General features: G+C 42.3%; 1 protein-coding gene and 1 pseudogene across 4 annotated transcripts; one reads left to right on the forward strand and one right to left on the reverse strand.

Annotated features, from left to right (window-relative positions):
* Positions 1-4,386: 4,386 nt before the first annotated feature.
* On the reverse strand, positions 4,387-13,640 carry SLITRK3 (SLIT and NTRK like family member 3). Of its 4 annotated transcripts, none has more exons than XM_072807956.1 (2): positions 13,435-13,640; positions 4,387-7,723 (listed from the first exon to the last, which is right to left on the reverse strand). In XM_072807956.1, exon 2 carries the CDS (start codon positions 7,700-7,702, stop codon positions 4,763-4,765), a length of 2,940 nt encoding a protein of 979 aa, XP_072664057.1. In that variant the 5' UTR covers positions 7,703-7,723; positions 13,435-13,640; the 3' UTR covers positions 4,387-4,762. The 4 variants fall into 4 exon arrangements, with proteins under 4 accessions (XP_072664057.1, XP_072664058.1, XP_072664059.1 ...); XM_072807957.1 differs by lacking the exon at positions 13,435-13,640 and adding an exon at positions 12,367-13,236; XM_072807958.1 differs by lacking the exon at positions 13,435-13,640 and adding an exon at positions 12,127-12,187.
* Positions 13,641-22,318: 8,678 nt separating this feature from the next.
* On the forward strand, positions 22,319-23,078 carry LOC140622001 (peroxiredoxin-5, mitochondrial pseudogene; annotated as a pseudogene).
* Positions 23,079-23,726: the final 648 nt, after the last annotated feature.

A 23,726-nucleotide genomic window follows, 5' to 3' on the forward strand; every position in this document is an offset into this window, starting at 1 on the left:
TTTTTTTTAAAAAGATGGTATTTAAAAGAAGTAAATAGGATGATGAATGTCTTAAATATGACCTTTACTTCTTTTACATTTACTTTTAAGATTTCACTTTTTCTACATACCTGGATAAATTACAAAGGTTTTGTCAAATTAATAAAGCTACTAAATTATTTTCACCTATAAAATTTATTCTATAAATAGAAAAATGAAAAAGGAGCACTTTTCATTTGACTTATGTTTTATATTTATGAGATAGTAGTTCTTTTTTTTTACGTTGAGGACTTAAATCACAATTTCGGATTTGTCCCCTATGACTTAAATAATAAAACGAAACAAACTGAAAGATAAAAGAACTTCTAAATTCAGAAATATTAATTACAGTGTTACTTTTTACATGTGAATATTTCCAAAGTGAAGACTCATTTCATCTATCTTCACTTGGACATTAGCTAGATAGAAGCAAGGAAAACAAATGCATAACGCTGAAAATGTTATACATGTGAGAAAAAGTGCATAATTTACATGTAAATATAATTCAGCATATATAAACTATATACATGTATATAGAGTGTATATACATATATACTAGTTATACACACACATATACAGGATTGCCCAATTATACATGTGTTATTGCTCCTGTTACTTTTAAAAGGCTCACTGATATTAAACTGGACACTTATATGGTGAAAATATTGATAGTTATTTCTAATCTGCTCACCTGAATTTTCAGTTGAGGATTTTGAGCTAGGTGTAAGTTATACATGTCTAAGTTCAAATTAAACTAGCCCAACTCACTTAATTTAAGATGAAGTATTATTTTATCATTTCCTCTCATATTATCTTGAATTGTTATAGTCATATGTCTCACATTTTGTAAAGCATTTCACTAATGTTTCCTTTGTCATAGCCATTTTACAACATTAATGGGCTCAGACAACATAATTGCAAAAGGATAGGATGTGAACAATGGATTTACACTAAATGAGTCAAAATAATATATTGCAATAGTTATAGAAAAGTCTTCATCTTCTGCAATCACATTATCAACTTTTGTAGTGCTAGACACAGATATTATTCTTTGATATTGAGAGTTTAAAACTAACATTCCTAGTTGAGGAAAAAAACACAAATTTTTAAGCTCAGTCATTAAACTTTCCTTGTGATCTCTCTCTGAACTTTTATTTAAAATATGGTGGTCATCATCCATATATATATATTGAGTATTTTGCAATTGGAAGAAATAATGTAGCTTTTGAAATAAAAACATAAAATCATCCACATAAAAATACTATATATGATAAATAATGTTAAAACTATTACTGTGTCAAACTAATATTTCACTTTCAACTATTTTCCATTTGCCATCTTGTAGCTCAAGGGACATTACAATACATTTTATTATTTTCAAATACTATTATTATAATTTGTAGTGAAGTAGCAATGAATAATAGCAAACACCTGCCAGGTCTGGGTCTGCTTCAGTCAAATTGACCATCACTGTGAGATGAATTAGCATCTTTTCCTCAAAAATGATTTTTTACTGCAGCAACAACATGAAACAAATCCTAATCATAGAACCTATATTAATACCCATGGTACTTTGTGAAAACATAGCTGGTATTACAAATTAAAGCTAACGTAAGTAATCCTAATGTACAGCTAAAATAAGTAGCCTAGCCAAAGGGGTAGAAAACTCCATGGAAGCAAAAATGTATCTCCTTGAATACAAAATTCCATTCTTATATAAATTTATTTTCGCTAAAGAAAATTTATTCCTCATTCAAGAGTAAAATTACCATCTATATTTAAGACAAGACAGTCTTTCTGTATTTAATAAATAAAATATAAGAATAATTATCAAGTTCTATTGTAATTTGATATGGTTTATGGACACACATTTTTCAAATGTCAAAAGCACCAGGATCATTAGGGATTGTACTTTAACCTGATTTGTATAATACACCATGTTATGAATGTGTGCGCAGTTATTAAGGAAATGATGATTCCTGTCATAAGTATCTAGCTTTGCATTTTGAATTTTCATTATGTTCATGCTTTCTATCATTCACCAGAGTATTTTATTAGGGAGGAATGTGGAAAACACCTACAGGTGTTTAAAACACTGATATTCTATGCTTTAAAAAAAAGGCTTCAAGTGAAGGAGAGAAAGATGATTAGAAAGAACAAGGGAAGTGAGATAATTATGAAAAAGCTAACTTACGGGAAAGCAAAAAGAAGAGGATAAAAAAGGAGAAAGACATCTGTTTAATTGTAGATCTGATCCTCTTGCGTAAGAAAAGCTACATTTCAATATTGTATGTAGAGAAATCGTGAATCATCTTTTTCTTCATCTGAAGTAATTCCAATGTACCTCAAATAATGAAAGAAATTTTAGGTACAAGTGCCAAATGCAAGGCGGCCCTGAAAAGTCGCAGTTTTGTATTGATATATGTGTGGTTTTTATTTTATGCATATGTATCAATTTATAATTATAATCGAAAGATATATAAATATATTCTTCTAGACATTCATGGGGCTTTTTAAAAACTACAATGCCTTAATTTTTCTATCAGTAACACAGCTTTAGAAGCTGCAAATCTTTTTTATGAAAAAAAAAAAAAAGTAATGTAAGGCATTGGTGACTTGTGGTGAATTACATTCAACACATAACGATAATTTCTACCAAGGGCAGCTTGAGAAAACCGAGAACACTGGCCTCACTGCACAATTCTGCAGCTACAGGCTCCGTGAATCTCTGGAGCTCTGCTGCCCTCTACTGGCATAATGAGATAAGCGCCTGCCTCAAAGCTCAGGTTTCTTTGTATCCGTTTAGTTTCCTCCACAAACAAGATACTGGCACCTTAAAAATCCAATTTTCTTTGGTTTCGCTCACATGTAAATGGATCATAACTTGGATTGTTGTCAGATTAATTTTAAATGTTATTTTAATATCATACAGAAAGAAAACTTCATTCAATATCCTCTATCTATAGTTCAAGCCTGACTGGGGCCAGTCGCAGTTAAATGGCTGAAGACCAGTAGCTAAATATAACAATGACACCTTGTGCAGATAGCAGGATTCTGAGTGTCAAATTGGCTCTGAGGCCTTAGATTTTGATTGGTGTGTGTGTGTTGTAGAATTTTAGTGCATTTAAAAAAAAAAAAAGAATAGCAATTTTACTTTTTATGTCATTTACTATGTTAAGGTGCATGGATCCTTGATAACCTCCTCTATATAATCCTGTACGTCTTAGCAATCTATTTTCTCCCAATCACAGCTTGCTTAGGAAAAATGGTGCATCACTGGGTACTGAGTTTGAAATCCAAAAAAATGAATAATATAAATCAGATTTTTTAAAGTCCCAATTGTATCCTGGTATGTGATGGGGATGGTGGTCTGTAAGATTTATCAACATCACAGTGCATCAAACTTGTTAATAAACTATCTTTCTGTATAACAAAAGAAAGACTTTAAAAAATAATGGGAGCACGAAAGGCATGGCATAGCTGGAGTTTAAGGTTCAAGCTTGGTATCCTCTATATATAATGTATTATGTTTTTCAAAAACTTTTTATTAGGAAAGCTATACCAGACGCATAATCACTATACAATGATTAAACATTACCTTTACAATTTATAATCACTGAAATTACAGAATAAATATATGCACATTTCTTTTGAATCTTTGTGTGTGAGAGAGAAAACATTAAAAGTGCTTCCTACAAAGCTGTTAGTGATATATACCCAGTTGCTTTTTTATTTTTTTAATATTATATTTATATATATATATATAAGAAAGTGCAGATGTTCTCCAAAAAATCTTGGCATCAGGATGAAGTGTCGCAAAGAGGGTGCTCATCCCTAGGTGTGCCTCCAGCTGTTAAACCACCAGGCTTCCACTTCAGTAGCATCCAACCTATATATGACTTCCCAGGGTGGTAAGAGAGTGCTGTACACTAGGGGTGAAGGGAAGATGAAGCTATGAAGAGTAGAGGGATGGATCAAACCCGAACTAATTAGATTGGGTTACAAGGGAATGGGGTGTGTATGTTTGTGTGTGCATGCACGCACAAGTGTGTACGTGTGTGTGTGTGTGTGTGTGTGTACGTGTACCTGCACCAGAAGGAAGAGGCTGCAGGTTTAGGGACCTAACTGTGTGCAGGGATTTGTGATTTGCGTGTGGGTGTGTGTGTGTGACAGAAAAAAGAGTGGGTGAGAACATTCGAGCAAGACCCGCCCCCTCCCTCCCCGTCTTGCAGTTTCCAGGCATGCAGCAAACTGCATTGTTAATACATGTACAGAATCTGTGCCATGATGGGAAGAGGAAAGAAAGCCACAAATGTCAATTTGTTTCCCTCCCGCCCCCCCTTCAAACAAAACTACAACTAAAAAAAATTACTGAAAATAAAGACACATCGAATTTTACTTAATTAGGATCAATACAACGATCCCCAATATACCTTATACATGGCACAGTCAAAGTCTCAAGTTTCAGTATAAAAAAATAATGATAACATTTGCTGGCAAAAGTCTGCGAAGGCACTTCATTGATTAATGATCTGAGTATGGCCCTTCCTCCAAATCACATCTGAGAGGGGAGAGCATACATCTGTATTTTCTAGTTATCATGCGGTTTCAGTTCTGTTCAGGGCAGGGAAGTTTGTGAGAATAGAGTTATTGGGACGAGTGTAAAGGGAGCAAGGGATATATTTCTTTTATTTTCCTTTCCTTTTGAAAAAAAAAAAAAAAAGCACTAATTTTTCTTTTTCTGTTAGAACCTATATGTCGTCTTCTCCAGGACTTCGAGGTAATCCGGCTTGGTTTGAAGTTTGGCCCTTAACTCGAGGTAATCACTTTTTTGGGTTTGGTGGTCTGTGAAGCCCTTTCCAGCCGAGAAGAGAAGGGTTTCTTTGAGCCTGGCGTCCTGCTGTAAGTCTGGGTATTGCATGCCAGGAGGGTGGACGTGCAGTTCCTTTAATTTGGGCACTGTGCCATAGAGACAATCCACGAATCCCACTGTGCAGGGGGCTGGCTGTGGCCTCTCTCGGTCTAGTAGCATACTGCCACCACCACAGCCTCCCCCAGGAGGAAACAGCACCACCCCACCATTCTTCTCATGGTGGCGGAACCCAGCCAAGTCTCCCCCAGGTCCCGCAACTACCCCAGAAACCCCACCAACTGCTGGGTGGTGAGGGTGAGGGTGGTGGTGATTCACTGTCACTATAGTGTTGAGCTGGGAGCTGGACACCGCCAGGGCCCACTCCTTCTCTTTCTCCAGCAAGGTCCGGTAGTTGCTGTGGTTCTCCTTGGGTGTCTCAGCAAACTGCTCACTTCCTAGGAGAACCTCACCTATTCCTGGTGGTTGTGTCCCAGGACCCCCTCGTTCTGTGCTCCCTGCCTCCTGGACTGAGGAAACAGCCACCTCTTCCTCCTCACGAGGCTTGTAGATGGGGTTGTTGCACATCTGGGTAACGGGGTGGGGGATGTACTCATATACGTGGCCCACCGGAGGAGCCTTCTCCGGGGAGGAAAGAGTTGGTCTGCCCCCACCTCCACTTCCACCTCCACCACCTCCACCATCCTCAAAAAGCCGGTGGCATTGCATCTGGATGCCAGTAAGGTCCACACCTTCTTGCCGCTTGCTTCTAAAGGGCAGCTTCTTCCGGCGCCGTCGGAGCACATAGGCAAAGAGGCCTGCAGCAACAAAGACAGCAGAAAAAAAAAGAACCAGTAGGCTGAGAATCAACACAGAAAGTGGCACGGGGCCCCCAGGGGGCGAGAACTCATAAGGTGATGCGCTCGTTGGCCCCCCCGCAAGATGAGAATCTCCAGGCTGGGCTGGGGATGCTCCAGCTGGCGGGACGTGCAGCATCTCTGGGCAGAGAACTTCCAGCTCAATGGTGCGCACATCTCGGTGGGTGAGGTTCTCAGGGCTCCGGCAAAGCACATCACCCACCACACTGACTGAGCTGATGGTTTCAATCCACTGTTTGAAGGGGACCAGGTCACAGGTACAGTCCCAGGGATTCTCGTTGAGGTCTATCTGGACAATGGCATTCAAGTGTTCTAGGACACCAGCCACAGGAAGGTAGAGGAAGTAGTTCTTTCTCAGGTTGAGCCGGGCCAGGGAAGTGCCTGCAAAGGCGTCTGTCGGCAGGGTCCTCAGCAAGTTATTGTTGAGGAATAGCAGCTTCAAGTTGGGCATGAGGCTGAAGGCTGCAGGCTGGATTTCTCGGATGACATTGAACTCAAAGTACAAGTAGTGCAAACTCTGTAGGCCTCGGAACATGCCTGGTGTCAGCTTCTCGATATCGTTGCCATTGAGAAAGAGGCTCTTTAGGTTGGGCAGGTTGATGAAGGCTCCATCCTGGACATAAGAAATACGATTGTTCCCCAGATGCAAGAGATCCAGGGAGGAGAAATTCCAAAAATCAGAACGGTATATTTTCTGAATCAGATTGCTACTCAGGTAAAGTTTCTTGGCATTCAGTGGCCTTGGAAGAAGTTCAGAAATGTTATTAAATCCTCGCTCTTTGCAGTTGACAGTCAAGCCAAGGTCGTTGATGTGCAAATTGCAGGTACACCCAGTAGGACATATAATGGGAATGGGTGGTCTGGTCTGGTAAGGAGCAATGGGAGGTTGGTTCGGACCAGGGTATAAAGCTTGGGATGTGGAAGGTGGCCTTGGTGTTCGGGGCTGTTTAGTGGGCTTGGGCTGTTTATTTGAGGACTTATATTCAACAGAAGAAGCGGTAAAATGGACAGAGGACAACATTGAGGAAGGCTTAGTTGGCCACGCATTCTCCTTGCTTGATGACAAGTGGGGAATCCCCAGACTAGCCTCCACCTCAGAGTCAGACAGCAGGGGACAGAGTTCTGTCTTCCTGATTTCTCGCAGGTCCTTTCCATGAAAATGGAAAGGGGTCTCACAGGTGATGTCTCCCACCAGGGCAGTGTAAGGAATGCGTTCCAGCCAACTCTTCAATTGCACGATCTCACATGTACAGTTCCAGGGATTTTCTTCCAGCTGGAGCTCCATCAGGCTTCTGCCAATGTGGTCTAGCATTCCTCGGTAAAAAAGAACCTTTAACCTGTTTCCACGTAGGTCCAAATGGGTTAAGGAGACAGCCTTAAATAAATTGGTTGGAAGCATGGGGATGAGATTATCATTTAAAATCAGAACCCTCAATTTACTGAGGTTCCGAAATGCCCCACTCTCAATACGTTTAATGACATTGTAATCTGCCTGCAGATATTCCAGACTTTCCAAGCCAAGGAAGGTGTCGTTTCTGAAGATGTCTAGTTTGTTCTCATGTAGATATAACCTCTTTAAAATCTTAAGACCATTGAAAGCTCCTGATTGAATGTCCTGCAATGCATTGTTCCCAAGGTTAATGGACACGGCGTTGTTCAAATGAAGAAAGCTGTTGGTGTACAATTTCCTCATTGAATTCCTTTGCAGATAGAGTTTAAAAGGTCTTGACCAGAACTCAGTAATCTGACTAATATTTGTAAATCCTTTACTGTCACAATGTATATGGAAGAGGCTTTCTTTAACTTCACAGTAGCATGGATCAAAACAGGGCTCATCTATTTCCTCTGAGTCCTCTATCAGGGGAATCGGGGTAGTCCATCCTAGAGCAATTGTGCTTAGAAGAATTATCCACAACATCCTCCCTCTGTGAAGCATCTCAGCTATGGAAGGTTTCATCGTTCGTAGTTGATTACAAAACTGCAACAGAAATAAAGATGCAGATTTTTAGCCTTTCCTCGTATGCACTATTCTAATTGACTCCTACATTTGAAGCTTCTTAAGAATGATACAAAACTTTAGCAGTTGCTGAACTGACAGTCCAAATGATCTATCAACATGCTTAATATGTTTTGTATTTAAACTTGGGTGACTCTGAAGTATTGTGCCATGCAATGACGTTTTCCTGAGCAAGACATACTTGGTAAAGGGCATATTATACTAACACAAGCAGCCTTCATTGCCTCTTACAGCAATCAAAGGACTGGTATACAGAGATGCCTTTTAGATATAGGCAGATTCAGTAATAATGGCAGGAATTGGGCCATTACATCTGTTTGCCTGCTAAAACTCACATTGATATCAGAGGTGCCCATTATAAATCTGATTGGAACTCTGATGGGGAATACATAAATATCCTTTAAACTATAGGTTTCCACTCATAAAAAGACACAGTACACCACAGAGTTATTACATTAGAATGTGATAAATTATGAGCCCATTACCCAACATCAGATGTTGAGATGTAGAAGATGCTTGGTTTCTCAGGAAAACTTAAGATTCTGCTTAAGAGATGATCATAGTGTACTTAATTATAGTGTATGCTCAGTATCACACTATACCCCCACCCTCTTTTGCCCAAGCACAGATTTTTAACATCTCCTTTAATTAAATAATTTCTACAGGGATGTATCATTTGGCCATTTAACCCCTTTAGGAGTAATTAGCCTTTCTAAAGAAGGAGCTCATGCAGTTGTCAGAATTAAAGATGATAGCTAAAGGATGCTGAGCCTGGGAGTGTCTGTATTATAACACTTGCAGAGCATAGTTTGGAACGTGTATCTGTGCCTTCGAGATCAGCTGAGGAACCCCGTAAAAAGCTGGAATGGCAGGTGGCTGGTTAGAAGACAGTTGGGTAGTTAAAGGCAAGAAAGGCTGGAAACCTTGATTCTTACCTGCTGGTAAATGATCTATCATATGAATTACATTTCAAAGAAAGACATCATTCTTTTCCAATCAGAAGAAACAAATACTGTGCACTATTCTAATAATACAGAGCCTTCCTCTATGGCTCTCTTTCTTTGCTTTATATCATCAGTATATGAAAATGCGTACATAAATAAATTATATTAATGCAGTTTTGTGAGATTGCCCTTTCTGAGTCACTGAAATATCAATCAAAATGAAATAATTATTTTTAATCAATGAAAATATACCGGAATTTTTAGCATATGTTTTCTCTCCACAAGTAAGATACATACATTAAGGAAATATTTTGCCAACCCTCTGAAAACACAATGGTATAATTTATAGGGAGAGTGAAAAGACTAAATCTTCATATTCAACTTGCATATAATGTACACAGCTGTAAGGAAAGGAAGACCCATGAGAAAGCAAAGAGAAATACGCCTCGGGCATGCAATGCTCAATTTTTAGAAACAAATGAAAAGAGAGAGAGAGAGACAGAAGGCAGATGAAGCTACATTGCAGTATCAGTTAGTCTTCCCTGTCTCTCTTATAAAATATTAAAATCTACTTAAGTTCTCTCCTCACCATTTAAAAAAAAAAATGTTTTTCTTGTTTCTGAGGTCCCTGAGACTTAGGTTAAGAAAGGCTCCAGATGTCTTTGACTTACCTATTTTTGCAGGAGATTTTTTTTTTTAAGTATTGAACATTGGAAGGGGGGGGGGAAGCTTGATTTTAAGGATTCTCTCTCCCTCTCCCTCCCTTCCTTTTGCTGAAGCTGAAGCAAAGGGGGATAGAGGGGGTGGGTGGGGGAGACGAAGAGAAAAAATAAAAGCAGCAAGCTTGAGACGTGCTGGGAATGCAATGGGCCTTTCAATGGGCTTCTTTAGGATGCAGAACTGCCGCTTGGCACACTCAATAGAGGAGGGAGGAGAAGGGGCTGCAGCAGGCTTCCAGCATCGCCGCCGCCGCCGCCGCCGCTCTCCCCGGGTACCGGCAGCACATCATTGGGCGCTGGGAGGAAGGGCGGGAGGGAGGCAGGCAGGGAGGCAGGCTCAATCCCAGTGCAGAACCCGGACTTCTCTTGTGCTGCTGGCCCTTTTTTTTTTTTTTTTTTTTTTGTGCTGTAACCCTGGATCCGGCTTTCCACGTCACGAAAATGAGCTCCAAGAAGGGAACGCGCTTAGCTTGGGGTCGGGAACGAGCACTGGGAAGCCCTGACTATACAGTTCGTGTGTGTGCGTGTAAGGGACGAGAAAAAAAAAAAAAAAAAACCTGGAGGGGTCGAGATCACAAATTGTCAAAATAAGAAACAGGGAAGCAGAAGCCAGCCTAAGGAAGCATTCCTTTGGTGGAGAAGGTGGGGGTGGGTGGGAGTGTAGGCATTCCCCTCCCTTCTTTTTATTACTATTATTTTTAACTCTCAAGGAAATCATCTCCTGACTGTTTTGCTCTTCTAGTTTCCAAAGCTCCTCTGTCTAGTGTAGACGGGTTATAAAGTAAGATCATCGTTCAGAATCATCCTTTTCATAGCACAGACACTCCCCTCCAAAGACAGGGATAAAAGGTCCCCCAAAGGAGAAGGGCTGGATCTAGCTGATTCTGCTTAGGTGTCCCGAACAAGAGCCCAGGCAGCCTGAGCGGCTTGGACCGGGTTTCTCCTGCATTTTGCTTCGATCTCTTTGCACCAGGAATCCTTTTGTTGTGCTGCAGCTCAAAGCCTTCGATTTCCCCTGGATTCAACGGCCATGTGTCTGCTTCCACCTTTTTAAAAACAGAGACAGGCCAGCGCAGACCACTTGGTAACAATGGCACATTTCACTTTCTCCTACCGGGAAAGACCTCGTGAGGATAGGGGGCAGCATTTCAGGGGTTAGATTTATTTTTTTTTTTCCCTCGACCCTCTCCACCTCCCCCCCACTGCCCCCCCCATCTTTTTTTTGATCCAAATATTTTTTTCCGTGATATTTTGGGTAAGAGGAAAATAGGGAGACGTGAGGGTGGGGGTGATTGAGCAAAGACATTGCAGTGAAGAGAGGCCAGCAGATCACAGAAACCCTCGGAGACAGTTGAGCAGCCCCCTCCCTACTAGGAGGAAAGGCAGCTTAGCGGGGAAACTGGGGACAGGCAAGTGTGCAACAAACGCGTCCAGTTAGCGGGAACCGGAGGGCACCGATTGCCCTGCGCGCCCACCCCCCCACCCCCTCCACACCAATCCTGTAACCAGCTCCTGGGGAAGGGAGGGACTTTCTGATCGCCGATGAACTGGACTGAACCTCAAGTGCCCAAGGACTCAAAGTTAGCGGGTAGAGAAGAAGAGCTTTCCCTTAAAGCGCTTTTTTTTTTTTTAAACAAAATCAAATTTCAAAGAAAAAACAAACAGAAAAACAACTTATCGATTCTTTACCATTCTAAATATATGCAAATCACCTGATGCGACCTAAACGTTCCTTAAGAGTCAGCCGCAGACGATTTGCATGGTGTTTTGCATTTAAAATGACCACACAAGTGTCCGCCGCTCCCGAGTAGCTAAGATTAGAAACAGCGATTACAGACTCGGTAGGCAGGAAGGCAAGATTCCCTAACGCTCCCCACCCTGGGCGGTCCAGACCCGGCCCGTTTCTCGGGTCGCAGCCGAGCCGCGCGTCACCGACGACAGCCTGAGCCCAGAACCAGAGCAAAGCCCCATCCTCTTCCCCCGCCGCACCCGGCCTCGGGCGCCCGACGTGCGAAGGCGGGGACGGTCTCGCGGATCGCCTCGGAGCCCGGGATGCGATGGCAGCGCTGGGGAGCCCGGCGGTTCCCGGAGCTGCCCGGCGACCGTCCATGGCCATCACCGCCATCGCCCTCTGTGCTCTCCTTAACTGCATCGCCTCAAGTTCTGGCTTTGGCCCACGTCCTAAAGGCTGCTGCCCCCCCCCCCCCTTTCCTTCCTTTACCTCGGTGTGCGGTGTCTGAGTGGTAGGAAGGGCTCCAAAAGTTAGGGGACGCAGGGCCCTGGAGCCCCGGATCCCAGCTCCCTGCTGGGAGCGCCCGGCATCATCTGTCCACGGGGAGGACAAGAAGCCCTTTCTCCCCACAGAGCGCCCCCCCGACCTCCCCTCCCCTTTGCCCGATCCCCGAGCCCACTCGTCTCCCCATATCTAAGGTTCAATATTCCAATATGGAAGCGAGACGACCACCCCTAGAACAAATAATTAAAATGCTGCATCATTCATTTTCCGAGGAGGTCCGAGCCTTCTACAGATGCTTTTGCTAATCGGCTGTCTCCAGGCGAAACGCACGAAATGGGTACGTTTAGCCCCGGGAAACGGCGAAAACCTCGAGCCGATTTTCCTTCTTTCACAAGCCGGGCGAGCGACCCACTGGGGGAGGGGCCCTTCGCTCCGACACTTGGCCTATTTGTTGGAGTTACTTACACCGTCCTCCCCCCGGGAAGGGGTCCGAGGGTATGTGAGCGTCCAGGACCATCCCTTCAACCGTTGTCCTGACAACCAAGGGATCCAGTTCCAAAATGCAACCACCCCCCACCCCTCCAAGCACCTGTGAACGTACAGAAGACGCCGCTGTCAAAACTCTACATTCTCTACCAAGGCACATCCTACAAGCGAGCAATACTGGTTTCAATCAGGCAAAGTAGGGAAGGCTGCGCCGAGTACCTAGGGGTGCGGGGCGCTCGGGGTCTCCGGGATGTGCTGCGAGGGGCTGCCCGGCGGGAGGTGCGAACTCTCGGGGAGGCTCCGTTGTATCCATCGCGCCGTAGCCCCGGCGGCGTCCCTGCCTCCCGGCCGCCAACTTTCAGCGAGGCCGCCACATCACGCTTGTAATCCTTTGGAGTGTCTCCACCTTTGAGGCTCGGAGGGAAATGGTCGCTGCATACCAATGGGCGAGCGGGGCGCTCACCTAGCCTGACGTCGCCGGTGGCGGGGAGCTCACGACCACAGTCCCCGCGGCCCCGCGCGGCCAGGCGGGCACAGCGGGCGTCCTGGGGCGCAGCTCCCGTGCACTGTCGAGCTCCGCGGTCCGCGACAGTCCCGGCTGGGTCTCCGGGATGGGGTTGGGTGTTTTTTTTTTTTTTTTTTCTTTTCCCCCTCCTTCCTTCTCTTCCTCGCTTCCTGAAAGGTTGTCACCCAGTGCAATCCCTGCCCGAGGCCTCCTCCTCCGATCTGAAGAGATGGGACTAGCCCTAACCTCCTCCCGGCGGCGTCTTTGCTCTTGACCCTTTGGGTAGGTGGGAGCGGGGGTGGGTGGTGCGGAGAGGAGAGAAGGGGGTGGGGAGGGGCGGGCAGGAGGCGGGAGGGGGCGACTGGATCCCAGACCCCAGCATTGGCCAGACGGCGAAGGGAGGGGTGGGGGGTGGGGGGCGGGGTGGGGAGAAGAGGAGAGCTACAGATACCACAGCATGGCCGTGCACACCAAATCGGACTCGGTGTCGGGGGCGCTCAGGCGGAGCCCGAAGGTGAAGCGGTCCTGCGGGCACAGGCTGCGCCCCCGACCGCCCAGCACCCAAGCACCCTCACTTCCCGAGCGCGAGCGGCGGCGGCGGCGGCGGCGGCGGCGGCGGCGGCGGGAGCCCGAGCGGGCGGGGGGCGGGGCAGGGGGCCGCGCCGAACCTTTCAGGCCAAGGAGACGCTCGCGGCGGCGGCATCTTCCAGGACTGACCTGCTTTAAAAGTGCCACTTGAATGGCCTCGGCGGTTAACTGGCAGCGGACCCCACGTTACTTACCGACGTCTGCACCCGAACCGGGAGCTCCAGGTCGGGCTCGGGGAGGCGGCACACGAGACGCCGGGCCGGACCCCGAACGCAAATCCATCAGCTGCTGCCCCCAAATCGCGCACGCGGGGAGCGGCGCTCGGGAGCCCCCAGATCAGCCCATCGCCGGAGCCGCCGCCAGCCGGGGCCCCCTCCCCCCGCCCGCACCCCCGGCCCCTCCTCCGCGCCAACTGTGTGGAGCAGCCGCCGCAGTCCCCTCGCCGCGCATCGCAGGCAGATCCCTGCTTAGGGAGCAGGAAGCAAGTGATCGCTCTCCTCCCTCTCTCCCTCTCTCTCCCTCTCTCTCTCTCTCTCTCTCTCTCCTCTCATTCTCTCTCTCTCTCACCCCCCCCCCCACCTTATCGGTCACAATCTGGCAGCCCTACAAAGAGAAGCCCTGTAAAATTGAGTGGCAGGAAGTCAGCATTCTGTTATCTTGTGGCTCGATGTTTAACTTTTATTTGCAAAGGAGAGCTCGCTGTTTGGAAAATTACAGGCCAGGCCCAAGGGGTTTCGGGCGGGGTCATCGAATTCGGAGCCTCCGAGCTCTCGAGCTCTCGAGCTGGGCGGTATCGCTAAACGCCTCCGAAGAAGCTGTTTGCAAGCGATTTGCAGCCCCCTCCCCCTCCCCCGCCCCCCCCCCCCACGCACACCCCGCTTCATGATACATAGGTGACATTTGGGAAGTACACGGATTTCCTGATGTGTTTACACTCGCTAAGACGGAGGGAAATAAAACTAAGAGCGAGGGGAGGTGTGAGGGGCATTAGCTGGGGAGATGCCGGATAGCAGTTCGTGACGAATTCAATGAGGACGTTTGAGCAATTATTGCACGTATGTGAAAGTATTATTACAACATTCTATACTCACTGGAGGCGACCATTACCCCCACTGCAGTCATACTAATGCAGTCGTTTAATGCTCCAATCTGCAGTGTAAACCAACGCAGTTCTTTTTAATAGATCCCTTTCATCAGTGACTGTGTTGGAGAGAGGGCAATCTTGCACTAACTTCCAAACTGAATACGAAGTAGTCCCAGGAATCATCTTTGTATCTCTTGCCATTTCTAAACGAAGTGAATGGAATAAATTGTCCGAGACAAGCAAAGTTGTGTAACTGGTATAACGGAGACATAAACTGACCTCAACCCTATTTGCAAAAGCTGTCAAAAGAGCTAACTCAAACCTTGCAAAGAACACTCTTTCATATATATATATATAGTCTTTGAGAAACAGACCTGGAGGTATGATTTTAGCCTTTATTTAATGCATTTTCTTTATGTCACATCATCGTTACTGTGTGTTACGTACATACTATACAAGTCTAGTGTCTGTATTACCTTCATTAAAAGAGAGAAGATGGAACTGGTCATAGTGAAAACCAAGGGCCTGTGGAATTGCTTTGGATTCTGTACATATATTAGCCAAATTCAGGATGGCAACTGTGTTGGTTGTGCATAAATGAATTTAGATTGCTTTTTAAACATAACGCTTCCATTTGCTCTTCACAATAATGTGAAGATTATTTAGATTAATAGGGCATCTCCAGGGACCTAGAAAGTGGTGAAAGCAACATGATAAAACATATGCTTTTATTTATTTTTCTTTTTCAGAGATTTTATTTATTTTTAGAGAGAGAGGGAGTGCAAGGGGCAGATGGGAGTAGAGGGAGAGAGAGGATCTCAAGTAGAGTTTGTGCAATCGGAAGCCAGGCTTGATCTCACAACCCTGAGACCATGACCCGAGCTGAAATCAAAAGTCAGTTGCTTAACTGACTGAGCCACCCAGGTGCCCCCCCCCACCCCAAACTTTTAAATGTAGTTCTTCAAATCTACTGACACAAAGTTTAAATGCTCCTCAGTATTTTCTTGGCTAATAAATGCTTCAATGTGAATTTTATATATGTGAAGACATGGATAAGAGAAGAATATCTGTCTTGGATTTTTTACTTACAAGGTCTCCAAATTGAGTTTTAAAAAGATATATCTAGGGGATCCCTGGGTGGCTCCATGGTTTAGTGCCTGCCTTTGGCCTGGCGCACGATCCTGGAGCCCCGGGATCAAGTCCCACATCAGGCTCCTGGCATGGAGCCTGCTTCTCTCTCTGCCTCTCTCTCTCTCTCTCTCTATCATGAATAAATAAATAAAATCTTTAAAAAAATAAAAATAAAAGGATATATCTAGGAAAGGTTGTGAAAAAGGTCCATCCCTATAACAAATCAGTCTGATTTAGGAGAACTACATCAGTAGGCTGATGAGTCATAGAGTTGTTTCTGGCCTTTTCAGGTGGTTGCTCAATTCGAGGAGAATCACTCCTGAGTACACCATATTCTACGTGGGCAAGTGTGAAATCACACACATGCCCCTGAGCCTCAAGGCTGGAGGATATTAGAGTAACCCTAAAAGAAATCAGCCAACATCATTCCTAAAATAGCTGAATCTCTTTAACTTTTTTTTTTCATTTTACTTGATTTTCAAGGTTATTTGTTGATAAGAGAACTCTGTGTTAAGATATTTACTCTGAGCAGATAGATGTTGATATGGTCTGATGGTACTGGGGAGCTACAGAAGATTGGATAGTTAGATGGATTGTTAGTGTTAAAAGTAAATACTTCCAACATAATAAATATTTCAGGTCAGATAAAAATGTTGTAGGGTAAGTGATTGTGATGGGCCTTTGAGCAATTATTTGTTGTAACTTTTTAGAGCATTCTGCAAAGTTATGCCCATAGTTTTATTTTAATCAAGCAATTTATATTGCAAAAAGGAAGAACTATCTTGATAAAACTCTTCTTTATTCGTGATGCATAATGAATAAAAGGAAAACAAGATAACATATAGAAGGTAATTAAATATATTGCTGGTTGACATATATATATATATATATATATATATATATATATATATATATATATAAGTTCCAAGGACAGCAGTATTTTTCAGTTTCCTTTTAACTATTCTATCATTTTCCAGAGAGACACTGGTATTAAAAAGAATAAAGTAGACATATTTTTCTTATCTAGCATGTATTTTACTCACTGTGATTTAAATAAAATAAATACACTTTTGAAAGATGTAATACTATCTAAGGTAGTATCTAAGGAGAGTTTCTTTTACAATGGAGCATTCACCCTAGAAAGCTCTAAACTCTGCAGTAATTTATGATTACATATAGTATACCTAAGTCATCTATATATTGTATTCATCTGTTTTTACAGAGGCAGTCATGAAAAACCTCTCTCTCTCTCTCTCTCTCTGTCTCTCAGGTCCATTCCAAATAATTTTCAGGCTGACAAACGACATGCTTGATAATTATATCTTCATTTGAGCAACTTTGGATACCACCTTTGAAACAATTGAACATATAGTTACACAATACAGCTTTGCAAATAAAAATTTAGTCTGCAAAAAATTAAGCAAATAAAAACATAAAACAGAAATTAGCTGTTAGTATTTGTGAAAAGAATTCAAAGGATTGAACAATTCAGATGGAAGGTTACATACTTCCATGTTTATTTGTGTATATCTTTCTAGAACTCCTTAGAAGAAACATGTCTGAAAGGTTTTATATTTTGTAGAAGTTCCAAACCCATTGGTAACTTTGTTTTTTTGAAAGCATCTTGTAAAATTTAGTGAATCAACATGTTGTGAGTAATACCAGCATTGTCATTACAACTAACAGGCTATACATATAAAGAAGAAGTTAGAAGATACTCAGACATTAATCTTTTCTATTTTGTTTTCTATTTTGTTTAAACTTAAACATTTAGAAGCACTTTGTACGCTTCCACCTAATGAAACCTTAGGGTATCTTTGAAGTAAACATGTGTTTTAATCTCAAAGATTAAATGAACTTTTTTAGAACTCCCAGAGTTTATCTAACATGAACAAAGCTTGCAAGTTTTTATTTGTAGTCTGGATTAAGCCTAGAAAGTTATTGTTTCCTTTATAAGAGATTTTCTAAAATTATTTGGAATTAATAGATTGTAGATATTAAGATTAAAACTACTGACAAAAAAATTTTCAAAGATCAAGATAAGGGGAAATTAATCAAATATATTTGTTGAAATGAATTAAACTGTTGAATAATACATCAGGAAATAATGAATAGGTATTGTATGTACTGGAAAGAGGTAAATCACGTAAGTTTTAGCAGTGAAGGAAGTTTTTCTTTTTTAATATATGATGAGAAAATAAAATGAGAATAGTTTTACAACATCATGGACTCACAGAATTAAGAGGGACTTGAAAGATTATCAAGTCTGACCAATTATGTGATATGCACATCCCTATTTTACTATCTTTTGCCAAATTGTTATCTAGAGTATTACTTAATATTGCCTGTGATGTGGACGTTGGTATATTACAGGACAGCTGTTTTTGTTTTGGGACAAATCTAATTGGTAGAATCAATTTTAAGCAAACTTAATGTTTTCTTTTATTTCCCATTGAATAGACTTAGTTACCCCCTTGAGAATATGTATAAAATTCTAAGGTAATGAACTTCCTACTTATTTGAGTTCGGTTTTTATGTATGAAGAGAAACTCACCTGGCAGGTAGAAACATAGAACTAATCTTCAAGAGATGAGTGAAGGCTGGAGAAGGCATCATTTAAATTGAGAAGATAGTTGAAACTATAGAATAGAATTTATGGGGATCCCTGGGTGGCGCAGCGGTTTGGCGCCTGCCTTTGGCCCGGGGCGCGATCCTGGAGACCCGGGATCGAGTCCCACATCGGGCTCCCGGTGCATGGAGCCTGCTTCTCCCTCTGCCTGTCTCTGCGCCTCTCTCTCTCTCTGTGACTATCATAAATAAATAAAATTAAAAAAAAAAAAAGAATTTATGGTAACTACTAAAGTGACAAAGTGTTAAAGGACATTATAATGCTTGAAAGTTAATTATGAAATACTTAAAATATTTTAACCAGCTTTCATGGAAAAGTTTCCATCCTTTTGGAACCCTATTTGAAGTTCTATATGTGTCCTCTTAATCTACTAATTTAAAGTTCACTACGGCATCATAGAGGAATAGTATTGGCATCAGCTAAAGAGGCCAGCAAGGCTAAACAATACCCATAGATATTTATAAGTCAAATCAAATTTCCCCTGGTCTTTGAATTTTTGAAAGCTATTTGAGAACATGAATATGAAATAACTATTTTTAAATGAGGCTGATTTCAGTATAAAGCCTGATGAAAAATTCGTTCCCACCAACTATGCCACAAGATAAAAGGCTTAATATGATTGTGTGCTGGAAACCTCAGATAATGGAAATATTATGTACAACTTTGCATTTTAAGAATAGAACAAGAGTGTTATGAAACACTGAATATATATCTGAATGTTAACAATTCTTAAAGTGACTTAAATCTAAAAAAGTAAAGTTTCTTTGAATTTGGCTGCCTCCTCTGTATCACTCTGCTGAGTTACTTAGGCATATAGCTTCTTTTAGCTTTTGTGTTCTATCTAAATCTCCTTTCACATTTCTATGTTGTTAATGTTTAGTGATTCTCTTAAATGTATCTGTCTCTTGTGTATTGAAATTGATGTGTGTGTGTGCTCACATTTGGGCATTTAAAGATAAATGTATGATTCCATGGGTGCTGATTTCATTCCTTTCATATCTAACAAAATACTCTTCTTTCACAGATGAACGGTCTGAATTTTATTTTCTCTAATGGTAGTGTTTTTAAGAATTTGGTGAATGGGGACATGTTTATTAAAAATGTTATTTTTAGCAAATATTTTAAATAAAAAGAATGCAATAATTTAATAAACATGGCGCAACTGAGATACCATTAACTGTTTTATAATAATGGTAAAATTACCAAATAATATAAAAACCTATAATGCTATTAATTTACCCTTATCCAAAAAATATAAAATATCTTATAGAAGCATTACCAAAACTATAAATAAAAGATAAAGAATATTTGTCTATTTGGGGATGTGTTTGATGCACCCTTAATGTTTTTATAGGATAGTCTGACCTTAAACTAGTTTTTTTTTTTTTAATTTCTTGTATTAGTTAGATATTTTCATTGAAAAGGTAGTAGTAAAATGTCTTATGTTATTAAGATGGTGACAGAGTGTTTACTAACTTCCCTCCCCTGCCCATTTTGAAACACTTTATGGCTGTTTTAGTAGTATTTCATTGGAAATCCCATAAAAGGTAGCCAAAAAGTGCCTATACGTATAAAAATGACACACATGCACGTGTGTTTCTGTATGTGTGTGGGTTGGGAGGATAGAAAATGAAAAATTAATGGATTCTTTATAAAAATCTTGCATTGTTTTGTCTCAAATTGTTTTGTCTCTAAAAGGGGAGACATACCTAGTTTCAAAGGCTCATCGAATAACAAAATAGTTATCCAGAAGATATAAAAACTAATTATACTTATTTTATTGATACTGGATGCGAATATTCATTGAGTTAGAAACTCTTGAAACATTTATGTCACAAAGGATCAGATAAATCATCTTCGGGAACTGACCTTTTGTGTATGGGTTTAAGCCAGTGCCCTGGAAAAATAATTCTGTTCAACAATTTAACGGGTCTGACGTCAACTCCCCAATGTGCAAGCACTTTCTATAATTTATAAAAAAGGTAACATGTTTTAAAAATTCTACTACCTTTTAGCTCTTATGCCAAAATATATAAAAACCCAAAATACCCAAGTCTTGAATATGTTTAACATTCATTAGAGTCCTTGGCAATCTGGTTTAAGAGAGGGGGGGAGGGTTAAAAAAAGGATTTGCAATGTTATCTCATGGAAATTCAAGGACTGAAACAAGTACAGCCAGACCTCATGGGGGACATAATTGGAAATTAGGCCACACTTTGTATCTCTCAGGGGCCACATGGTCTCCCTGTCACCTCCCTCACTTCCCATCTGTTCTCTACAGCAGCAAGAATGATTCTTAAAAATGTAAGGCTGATATTATCTTCCAGTAACCCGCTAGCGGCTTCCCATCTCTCTGGGTAAAAGCTAGCATTTCTGACACAGGTTCACAAGCCCTGTGTGATCCTGTTGCTCACTCCATGTCTGCCTTGATACCCTCTCACTTGCTTTCTTGCCCCACTATAGCAGGCATGTTCCCCCTCTTGCTATTCCTCTGACTCTCCAAGCAGACACCGATTTCAGAGCCTTTGCGTCTACTGTGCCCTGTGTCCAGTGTACCCTTTTCATGATTATCAGCAGGGTTGGCTGGCATCTTCACCGCACTCAGGTTTCTATTCAAAGGACATAATCAAGTATGCATCCCTGACCATGCTACCCCAAGTAGCAATTCCCCCATTACTTTTAAACTTCATGGCCTGCTTTATTTTTATTCCCACAGTTTTCTCTCCTAATGAAATATAATTTATATGCTTGTGCATTTTCACTGTTCTCTCTCCCACTACAGGAATAAGTTTCATGAGAACAGACACTCTGTGTTATTCATTGCGGTATTCCTGGCACCTAGAACAGTGCCCCGTACATAATAGGAACTCTATACGAATGTATTAGAGGCATTAAATGAATGAATGTTCTCTCTAATCTCCACTTCTTTTTTTGAGTCTGCACCATTTTTTTTTTTTTTTTCCCCTTCTGCTAAGCTGCTTTCTCTGCATCGGCTAGCACACAGCTCATAATTGCTACATGGCCTTTCAGCTGCAGTATTCTCCACCAACTGGCAACTTCTCTCTTTTACTTTAGTTCAAATTCCTGAAAATTTAATTGGACAGGCTTATTTTTTCCAGTAAGGCCACACAGACCATACGTTTCTGGCCAGTCTCTGGTTATATTCTTTTTGGCCAGGTATATATTCCTGGCCTAATAAGGCTGAGCCAGGTCACAGCATGGATGATTAGGTGTGAGGGGCTATGGACAGGAAGCCAGGCAACACAAACATGTCTAGTACATAAAGCCATTGCAGCCAGATCGGCACTTGTGCTCTCTGTTGTCCCAAGTCCTGCTCATGAGTCTGACATCACTCCTCAATTCAGTGCATCAAACTTCTGTGTCCAAGTCCTTCCTGACAAGATGGCTTCTCTGTTTTTTGTTGTTGTTGTTGTTATATTTCTTTGTTAGATATCACTGTGCATCTACAAAACTCCTATAATAAATATATCCATATTTGTTTCTTGATCCTAAAGGCAGCAAAATGACCTTGCACTCTTATTCTCCCCAGAATATTATGCTTTTGAATGGTAAGTAAGAAATCCCATGTACCTTTATAGAGATCCTGTTGTGGACACACCCTAAGGTGACTCCCAGTGTGTCACATCCTTGCTAAGCTCATCTTTATAGTTAGTGTGGGTGGACCCTGTGACTGTTTTTTACCCAGTAGAAAATGGCAAAGGTTAAGGGATTTTGCAGATGCAGTCAGAGTCCTAAATCAGTGATTTTGAGTGAATTGGAAGGGAGATTGTTCTGGGTCAGCTAGACTCAATTGGGTGAATATCCTTAAAAGAGAGACTGGTGCCTTCCCTAAAATGAAGACCCATTGTCCTGGTGGCCTTGAAGAATCCAAGGATATGAATTTTTCCAGCAACCTGGTTGAATTTGGAAACACACTCTTGGGCAGCCCAGGTGGCTTAGCGGTTTAGCGCTGCCTTCAGCCCAGGGCGTGATCTTGGAGACCTGGGATCCAGTCCCACATCGGGCTCTCTGCATGGAGCCTGCTTCTTCCTCTGCCTGTGTCTCTGCCTCTGTCTCTCTCTGTGTCTCTCATGAATAAATAAATAAAATTAAAAAGAAAAAAAAGAGAGAAACACACTCTTCCCCAACCAAGTCTCCAGATAAGAACACAGCCCCATTGCTTTGGGATGGGCATGCTGCTGGCTGGACTGCACCTTCTGGGCAGCCAGGCAGGCTCAGTTCTTGTCTGGGCCACTGCCATTGGTCTGTGGTATGGGTGGAGGCAGGAGCAGGAGGGTGCCGGCAACAAAGCTGGGAGTAGATGCTTGGTGGGGCTTACACTTTCAGCAACCCTGCCTCAGCCATGGCCCCAGTCAAGGTGGGAGATGCCTTCAGTGGTGGTTTTTGAAGGAGAACCTGGAAACAAGGTGAACCTGGCAGAGCTGTTCAAGGGCAGAAGGGGGTGCTGTTTGGAATCTTTGGGGTCTTTACCCCAGGCTGTTCCAAGACCCACCTGCCAGTGTTTGGGGAGCAGGCTAAGGCTCTGCAGGCCAAGGAGGTCCAGGTGGTAGCATGTCTAGATGAGTGTTAATGATGTTTCTGTGACTGAAGAGTGAGGAGCAGCTCACAACTAAGGAGGCAAGGTTAGGCTCTTGTCCAACTCTACTGGGACTTTTGGGAAAGAAACAGATTCATTACTAGATGACCCATTGGTGTCTATCTTTGGAAATCACCAGCTTAAGAGCTTCTCCATAGAGGTAGAGGATGGCATAGTAAGGTCTCCGAATATGGAGCTGGGTACAGGCGTCACCTGAAGCCTAGCCCCCAATATCATCTTGTATCTCCAAGGCCCAGGGCCCAGACATATTCCTTCTACCCTTTTCAAATTTCACCTGCCCAGCCCTGGATGGAGGGCCCCAGTCCAACTTCAGCAGGGGCCACCCAATGGGAACCTTCATCAAATTTCTGCAATAAACATTTCTGGTTCACATTAATAAAAGGAGAAGAAGGAGGAAAAGGAAGAGGGGTGAGGTGAGGGGGGGAAGGAGGAGAAAATGAAGAAGAAAGAAAAGAACACAGCCCAATTACTACCCAGATTATAGCCTTGTAAGACAGCAGAAGACTCATCTAAGCGATGCCTGGACTGCTGACCTACAGTAAGTGTGAGATCATAAATGAGCTTTGTTTTAATACACTAAGATTGTGGTGATTTGTTAACTAGCCATAGAACAGAAACATAGATCTTTTATCCTTGTTCACAGGAAAAGACAGATATTTAGGGGCCCCATGTTATTTTAGTCCTTTAGACCCCATGTGGGATCTTTGACTTGGATTTTTTTTTTTTGCTTTCTTTGAGTTTTACATGTTAAATTGTAGAAATAGAAATATTTTGCTTCCTCATTTACTTCTAAGTATACTCTTTTTTGTGAATTTACTCTTTTTTGGAATATTTTATTCTGTCTCAGTGTCTTAAGACTAACTTTAGACCTTCTTTCAGGAGACAACACATTACCACCCTACTTTTCGTCTTTCCCTAGCCACATAATTATCTCTTTTGCATTTGACATCAACTCCTATCATTTTCAGCTTTTTATTCTGATGACATAGACACAGTATCTTTGGCTGTGAAATTTACATGTCTC

The sequence above is a fragment of the Canis lupus genome, chromosome 31 (genome assembly GCF_048164855.1).
Source record: "Canis lupus baileyi chromosome 31, mCanLup2.hap1, whole genome shotgun sequence".
Lineage (NCBI taxonomy): Eukaryota > Metazoa > Chordata > Mammalia > Carnivora > Canidae > Canis > Canis lupus.

What these genes read in the sequence shown, in the direction of transcription:
- SLITRK3 (XM_072807956.1), bottom strand. Translation starts at nt 7,702, where the DNA reads ATGAAACCTTCCATAGCTGAGATGCTTCACAGAGGGAGGATGTTGTGG.